The sequence below is a fragment of the Miniopterus natalensis genome, chromosome 15 (assembly GCF_054644295.1).
Source record: "Miniopterus natalensis isolate mMinNat1 chromosome 15, mMinNat1.hap1, whole genome shotgun sequence".
NCBI lineage: Eukaryota > Metazoa > Chordata > Mammalia > Chiroptera > Miniopteridae > Miniopterus > Miniopterus natalensis.
The window spans coordinates 45,046,552-45,055,038 of NC_142095.1; the positions used below are offsets into that span (position 1 = coordinate 45,046,552).

The 8,487-nt window shown below is 43.7% G+C and overlaps 1 protein-coding gene across 1 annotated transcript in view; it reads left to right on the forward strand.

The window, feature by feature from the left end:
* SYNPR (synaptoporin) overlaps positions 1–6,856 on the forward strand; it is a 260,157-nt gene extending 253,301 nt beyond the window's left edge. The window contains exon 6 of the mRNA XM_087824672.1: positions 4,981–6,856. Coding sequence (XP_087680798.1) covers positions 4,981–5,238 — 258 coding nt within the window. The 3' untranslated portion in view covers positions 5,239–6,856. The remainder of the gene's footprint in view (positions 1–4,980) is intronic.
* Positions 6,857–8,487: the final 1,631 nt, after the last annotated feature.

Consider the following 8,487-nt stretch of genomic DNA (forward strand, 5'->3'; position numbering starts at 1 on the left):
AAGCTCATAATTGCTATGGTCCTTTTTTCATCTTCTCGGTGCACCTAGTTTAGTTGCTTGTTAACTTCAGGAAAGCTGACCTATATTAGCTGGACAAAGTCAAATATTATCAGCAAGCGGATAAGTCCTTCTAGAAGACAGAAAGCCTGGCAGACAGCAGGGACACTAAGCTGGATTCTTATTTTATAAGCGTAAGAACTTGTTATTCCAAAGAAAGAAACTGTGTCTGAGAAAGACAGAAGCTGTGATGGCAACAACGACAAAACAGTGGTTATCAAGGAACAGACGACTCAGCAGTGTTTGCTGAAGGAACAACATTCTTTAGCAGCCCCCAAAATAATTCTCTTTGCTTCAAGGTTAATTTATGCTTCTCCAGCTTTCTGAAATTTAACCTGGGAAGGCTTGTAAGAAGGCAAAGAGGGTTGCTAATCTGCTCCTTATGATTTGCCAGTGAATCTTGCCTGGGTAAAATAGTGAGCATGGAAATAGACTATGTATTAGTGTCTCACAGTCATTTTTTTAAAAATGTTTTATTGATTTTAGAGAGAGGAAGGGAGAGAGAGAGAGAGGGAGGGAGATCAGCTGCCTGCCGCACGCATCCAGTCGAAGGGGATCGAACCTGCAACCTTTCGGTGTGCAGGACGACACTCGGACCAACGGAGCCACACCGGCCAGGGCTCACGGTCAGTTTTACTTGTTGTTGACCATACCTGTGGACAAACACTGTAGGCGAACATTAAAATATATTCTACTGCTTCCGTAGTTTTATAGGCAGTACTTGATAAAAGTTAATGTAACCATGATCTCAAAATCTAAGAAAACAAAGTTAAAATCACTTGATGCATTTTTCGGTTTAATGAATAATCTTCTGTATAAGTTATGGCAGCCTGCACAGTCCACTTAATTTCCCTCTGACGTCTCTAAGAAGTTGTAGACTAAGAGATGGGAATTTCGAATGAGACACAATGTGACTTATCTTGTAAAACTGAAACTGAGGATGGCTGGAAACCAAATAATATGGGGTGTGACAGGACAGGACTGATTCTGTTATAGTTATGGATCCATATCAGTCAAGGTCTTCCAGTTCCTAGTGACAGGAAAACTCAGTTCAAACTGGCCAATGCAACAGTCCCCACATCCCTAAAGTCTGTTCTTTGCACCCCACTTCTAGTACCAGCATCTGTGTGCATTAGAATGTTGGGGTTGCAAGTAACAGAAACTGACTCTGACTTACTTCATCATGAAAAAATCAAGTAGCTCAAAAAACTGATGAGACCTGAAGAAACAGGCTCTAAACAAAGCAGGGTCTAGAGCAGGACCACGGTTCTAGAGGTCATGTACCGAAAAATGGTCTCATCAAGTTGCTATTGATAGCAAGTTGTATCTAACCTTGCATAGCTCTTCTCAAAATGCAGAGTTCCAAGAAAGAGCTCCTGTCACTTGACTGCACTTGGATCTACAAAGGAAATCAAATTTCTATTCCCAAAGGCAGAGGGAAAGAAAGTATGTTAGTCTGTCATTTTTTTCATTACAAACTCATTCAGCTTTAAATCATATTGAGCTAGCTTTTAACCAAAAAAAAATGAACATAATTGAAAAAATGCTAAAAATGTGTCTTCCAAGGGCAGAACCCAGAACCAGGCCCTTGGAAGGCTGGCGGGAAACTGGACGGTCCTTGCCCTCCTTCCCTCACCTCTGATGCTGTCTGCATGTCTGCTACGTGATTCCCTCTTATCAGATGGAATTTTTTGTTTTTCTGCTCCCACAAGAGAAAATTGCCACCCTACAGTTTCTGAGTTTATATTTCTTTTTAAAGAAATGTCTTGGACTGAGCAAAAGTCACTCAGATCTAATCCCAGATTTCTGCTGGAATCTCATTAGCCCATCTTGGGCCAGGCGTCCACCTTGGTCTCAGCAGTTTTGTCTGGGGTTGGGAGGAATAGTGTAATGGCACATGGCTCACAGAACCCATCCTACTGGGCAAGCATAGGTTTTGAAGAAGGAACCAGGCAGGCCCTAAGAGATGACATCTGCAAGTTAATGGTTCAAGCAATAACTATATTTTCTACCTGGATAACAATTTACTTTCTTCAAAGCACCTTGGCATCTATAATTTCTCATAGGTAGGCGAACCATCCAGATATTTCAGATGGAGAGAGCTGAGGTGATGGGGTTTGCATACGTTTCTCAAGCAGTTAAATGCCAGACTAGAGCCATGTTCTCCTAACACTGTCTCCACCAAAGTGGTGAAGGGCTCTGTTCTGCAGTTAATCTGCTGGGGTTTGCAGTCTGACCACTACTCAATAACTTCCCGCTCTTAGACAAATTTATTAAGCTTCCTAAACTTAGTTATATCATCTGTAAAATCTATAGCTTTTTATTATCTATATAATGGGGATATTATAAAGGACCTCACAAGACTGTTGAAAGGATTTGATGCAATAAGTACTTAGCTTAGCACAGTGCCCGGCATGTGGCAAATGTTCAGTACGTTTCCAAGGAAAGCTGCTACAAGAAGTGCATTTATTTTCTTAAATTTCATATAGCGTTGGAGCCTCACAAGGGGAGGGGAAGAATGTGTTTTATTCTCTCAGCTTTCCTTACCAAGGTCCACTGCCCTTCTACCCATAATTCCCGCTTCTGTTCCTCCAGCTTCCCTGTAGGCGATCCTGACACAGCTTCTCAGATCAATCATCTAGATTTCATCTCCCCCTTCTTTCTCAGGCTGCGTGGAGTCTCTCTTTCTATTGTCCTCACATCTGAGCTTAAATCAAAATACTCACTCCAGTCTCAGTTGCAACACAATGGCAAGAAAATTTTCAAGGGTCTGTGTGCCCCTAAAATGTGGCAGCCTCAAGATCTGCTACCTCTGAAATAAAAATAGAGTAAGACATCACTGTTCCTTAGATGTGCACACAGGAATGCTGGGTTTACATTCTTAATTTAAGTTACGTTTCCCTGATTTCCAGGTTCTTCTTGAGCATTTCTTTTTAGAAATCAAGTAGCATCAGGGGAAAGAAAGATACCAATGAGTAGAAAACAGATAAAATTACGGAGCCATTCCTTCATATTTGAAAAGGTTCTCTGATCATTTTTCTACTCATATATAATATTGACATGTACTTACAGATGTGCAATTTAGCCAATATTTCCCCTTTGATAGAAAATATCCTAGTTATTGTACATATAGTTACAAGGCCCTATATGTAAATTAGAGTTATGTCAGTGGTTACCAATTCCTTTTGATAATGCAACTATTACACCAGTATAAGTGCCTTATTTGTGTTTTGTATCTCCCTCAGCAAGGAGCCTAGCACGAAGTAATGTAGAATAAATGTCAGTCAATGTTAAAGGAAAGTCAGAGGATGGACTAGGAGAGAGGGAGGGAGGGCAGGAGGGTTGGATAAACCAGTCTTCAATTAGATCAGTTAGGGGCCTAGATGCTCAGTCTGGGCTCTCAACATGCTCAAGACTGTAGCCCCACTGTCAAAGCCCTGCTTCAGTTTATGCTCCAGCAAAAGAGCCAACTGAAAACAATTCATGGAAATATTTTAGGAAGTGATTCAGAGCCTGACTTAGCAATCGGTAGGCATGACAAATGTGCCCGACACTGTCTAGCTGCTTTATGCGCATTCTTCCCCCAGGGAAGGAATAATTGTTTTCATTTCATGTGAGGGGGAAAATGCTGAGGTTCGGAGGCTAACTGCCTTGACTAAGGTCACAGAGCAAGAAATTGCAGAGCCCAGGCCACTCTGATTCCAAAGCCTGTGGGATGACCCCAAGGCTGATATTCAGCTGGTCTGTCTGATTCACCTGCTGCTAAAATATTGAAATACTTTGGTAAGGAGCTCCTGCTCCAAGGCCATTCATCTTGACCATACTAGCTCCCCACTCCCGTCCCAGGGCATTTTAGACCACCCACCATTCAGCAATCAAGAGATAAATGTTGACCCAGTGCAATTTCCAACACCCTACTCCAGAGCTAAGGCTCAAGTCGATTTTGATTGGTGCGTGTTGTGCTAGAGTGGTCACTAAATGCACTTTAATGTCATCCCAGCTCCATATGCTACTCTTGTTATCTGTCTCCAATGGGGGCCGTTAACACGGACTGCCTGTGGTTGATTCCCAGGTCAGCCAGGCTGCCTTGGAAAGGCCGCAGAACCGCTGTTCTGCCCGGGCCTCTGGCAGCTGCGAACACTTCTGCTTCCATCAAACAGTTAGCACCTGGTCCTCTGACTCTCCGATGACACACTTCTGAAGAAAACGAGGAATTTCCACAGGAAAGTCTTACACCCAGTTCTTGGAAAAACATCAATGGCTCTCTGAAGCCTGCACTTCATTCCTCGTCTGGTTGCAGTCTTCCCTTCTGAATGCGAGGCACAGAACATGCAGCTATTCAGAGGCAACCGCCTCGCTGTATCTGATCACACATGTGCTCATGTGCATAGCCCGCGCCCTGTTTAGTTCGTACCTCTTCTTAAATGGACTCATTTTCTTTATATCATTACAATAAATGGAAAAGGAGCATCTTTAGCCATAAAGTGAAGGCAACATTATAAATTAATGTACCATCATTAAAATGAAAATAACCCGTACCCCTTGGGGATATCTTACAGCCCATGAGGAACAGCCATTTGGGGAAATATAAGGTGAAGGCTCTGTCTGTGGAGTCAGACAGAACAGGCCTTTGAATCTAAGGTCTCCTCCTTACCAAGTCATGTGACCTTGAACAAGATCATTAAGCTCGCTTATCCTCAGCGTTCATACGTTTAATATGGGTATAATAACGGCACCTTCCTCTTAGACTAGCTGAACTGACACACATAAACCCCTTTACACAGCGCCTACCATGGAGTAAGCCCTTAACAGGTCAGTGAAGTGAAAAGTGACCTTTGGTATTGTGACAGATTTTTCTGAAATTGGGGTTTTTCTTGGGTTTCTGTGCATCCTATTAATTCACTCGTTTTGGATCTCTTTTAGGTCTTTGGATTCTTGAACTTTATCCTGTGGGCCGGAAACATCTGGTTTGTTTTCAAGGAGACCGGCTGGCACTCCTCAGGACAGAGGTATCTCTCGGAGCCCATGGAGAAGCACTCGAGCAGCTACAGCCAAGGCAGGTACGCCCAAGACAGCTATGGGTCCGGCGGGGGGTCCGGCCAGCAGGCCAGCCTGGAGCCATCCTCCGATGAGTTTGGCCAACAGCCCAGCGGCCCCGCCTCCTTTGCCAATCCCATTTAGCAGGGTAGTATTTGCGTTCTGGAGGTAGCCTCACCACCTTCCAGTGGCAGAAGAATCTTTAAGTTTCAATCACTTATTAATGCAGAGAGTGTTGAAGGTAAATCAGAGATCTGTAATCCTCGCTAAGGCAGAAAGGCTGTGTCATGATAAACGGTACTTAGAGAGATGACATGAGGAGATACATTATTCATCAAAGATGGCTAATTGGATATCACACCTTGTTAGATACACAGATACTTTCATAGTCATTTTGTATGTGTGTTGAGATAGTAGAAACTTGCTGTAGCTTCAAGTCTCTAGTATGTAATATGCATAAATTAAATAGCACTGAGTTTTCCTATGCATTTTGATGCAAAAGTCATTTTAATGATTTCTATAAGACAACTTGGTGTGTCACAATGTGCATGCATTATTATTTTTTAGCTGTAGGCTCTATAGGATTGTGAGTCTCAAGTATTTGTTTCAGACAGTTACTCTGGTTTTGTTTTTTTTTTTACTTGATGAATCAATACTCATATGATTTAGTGCATGCATAGGCATTTTCTCACAAGGTGAACATTTCAATGGTATTTATGAAATTTTTTCAATTTGCACCATGAATTTGTTAAATGGACGTTTCAAAATATATATTCATACTTTGTATACTTGCAAATTTGTCTCTCTAGCTTCCCTAATTCTGAATGCATTGTAACTAAGGTTTAGGGTTCTTTTATCCTTACTAGTAGTTATTCAATATTAATATATGGTAATTGCCCAATATTTATTCCATTTACTTAGTTAAATATTTACATTCTTGTAACTTTCTATGGTATATTGTGGATCTTACCAAGAACAAAAGACCCAATAACTGTTTGTGTTTATACAGTGCTGTTTTCTTAGACTAATAGAGATGCAGATATCAGACACCATAGTCAAGAAGCTATTGCGTTGACATATTAATTTAAAGAGGATATTCTGTAGAACCTAGACTACTAGCTAAACTACTAGAGATGCAGATATCAGACACCATAGTCAAGAAGCTATTGCGTTGACATATTAATTTAAAGAGGATATTCTGTAGAACCTAGACTACTAGCTAAACTTTTAAATCCTATTTGTTTACAAAGTTAATATGTTCTTCAATTCAATTATTAAAAATTTTCAAGTCTCACCTCAACTTACTAATTCTAATTTGAATGTTACCCATAAATTAAAAATTACTTCATGAGCCACTCCACATCCCAAAGAGGGTTCTCATGAAAGATCCCCCGGAATGTATACGTTATCAAGAAAATGCCAATCTTTGCCTCTTTGTTTTTACTCAGTTGAAACACCAGGGCCCAACCGTGAGGGAAACTTGTATGTATTTCTACATCAGTCAGTATCAGTGTGTAAACTCATTGTGTGATCTGTGATGTTGGGAACATTTTAATACAAAACAGTGTTAGATGATATCTGTAACCAGTTTCTGGATCCTGTTGGATATGTATTGTGCTATCTATTTGACCTTAATAAAGTTGTTGCATACAACGCTGGCTGGATAATGGAGAATCACAACAGAACTTGGTTTAGCTCTAATAATGAAAGAACACAGAGTAAGTGCACAGTGTTGCCAATCTTTTACCTTGTCTTTGTCTTATGAGCACAGGAGTGTTCATTCATTCATTCCGCTATTCTAGAACCTTCTACATACCCATCGCTGTGCAAGACACTGGAAATAAGATATTGGGCAAAAGCAGAAACACACCCTACCTTTAGAAACATACACTCTATTCAGAGAGACAGGCATTAATCATTCCCCGGTTAGGCTGTGTGCAACAAAGAGAGGCACAGGATTCCGTGAGAACATTTTTCAGAGGGACCTGAGCTCGTAAGGGAGAGGTCAGGGAGCATCAGGCCTGAAGACTGCACAAAGCCTCAGAAGGACGGGGTGGGAGGGAAGCTCTCAGATGGTTGGAGGCTGGAGGGACAGGTAGGGTTGCCAGAGGGTAATGAATGAGGGGGGCTTTGTGAGAGGGGTGGCTGCTGATGGGTGTCCGAGTGAAACCCTGTGTGGAGGCCACGTTCCAGAACTCTGTCTTTATCCTAAAGACGCCGAGGGAGAGCACTGAAGGATTTTAAGCGGAGGAGGGACACGATACATTCTAGAAAGAGCTCAGCGGCTGCAGGGTAGCGAGTGGGTTGAAGGAGGGCAGAATAAAGGACATCCTAGGAAAAGGAAACAAGCCTTGACTCCTGCCATCTCTTGGGCAGTGGGTTGGGAATGGGAGGGGACCCGGCCTGCGTTCTGCCCCTTCCGCCTCTCATCTCCTGGGACAGTGTCTGGGCTCGGCTGCCCCCTCAGCGCCGCCCAGGAGCACAGCGGCCCCTTCTCCGTGAACTGTGGTGCAGGCTCTCTCTAAAGCAGAAAATCCCCATCACCAGCGGTTCTTTTTAGCGGCCTTAAGTACATCGGGGCTCTCGTGAATGGACAGCACTCCCTGCCTTGGTGGAGACGGAGACGAGCTGCACAGCCTGCTGCAGATTCACGGACTCCACTAAGTTCGCCTCATTCCTCCTGGTTTCAAGAAAAAAGCAGCAGATCTGGCCTCTTAAGAAGGCGAGTAATCCGTGCGGCAGGAGAGCTGGGTCTGTGCGTCCAGTGGCCCTGATTAGAAATCGCAGTGCCCCTGCTCACCAGCTGTCCTTCAGGCGTGACTCAGCCTCCTGTGCCTTCGTCCTGGGGAGGGGGAGAAGCGCCGCGTGGGAAGGGTGGGCTCAGATCTGACCCGCTGGGCTGGAGCCCCTGCCTTGCCATTTCCTGGGCCCTCTTTCTTCCTCAAGGCCTTTGCCAACGCCCTGGGACTTTTCTGAGCAAGTACAGACTGAAAGAGTAGGGGAGTTGACACCCCCCCGGGAGCATCCTCAATCTCTGGGGGCTCCGGGGGGGTCAATAAATGATTTGGCAAGATGCTGAACTTCTCACTGCCAGTGGCCCCGTCTGCAGTGGAGATAATGGTAATATATGATTGTAGAATTGATAGCAAGATGGAAAAGGTAGCCCACGTCAAGGCATAAGGGTAGCTTCTGGCACACAGTAGGCACACAGTAGGCACACAGTAGGCGTGGTTCCCTGGAAAGAGGGGAAGATGATTCCAGGAGGCGGGAGTGAAGGAAGGAGAGGATGAGACAGGCGAGGAGGAAATCTGATAAAAGGTCGTATCAGGGGCATTGCTGTTGAAGGCTGTGGGAGCTGAGCTCAGAATCGGAGTATGTTCAGAATGGCTCCAG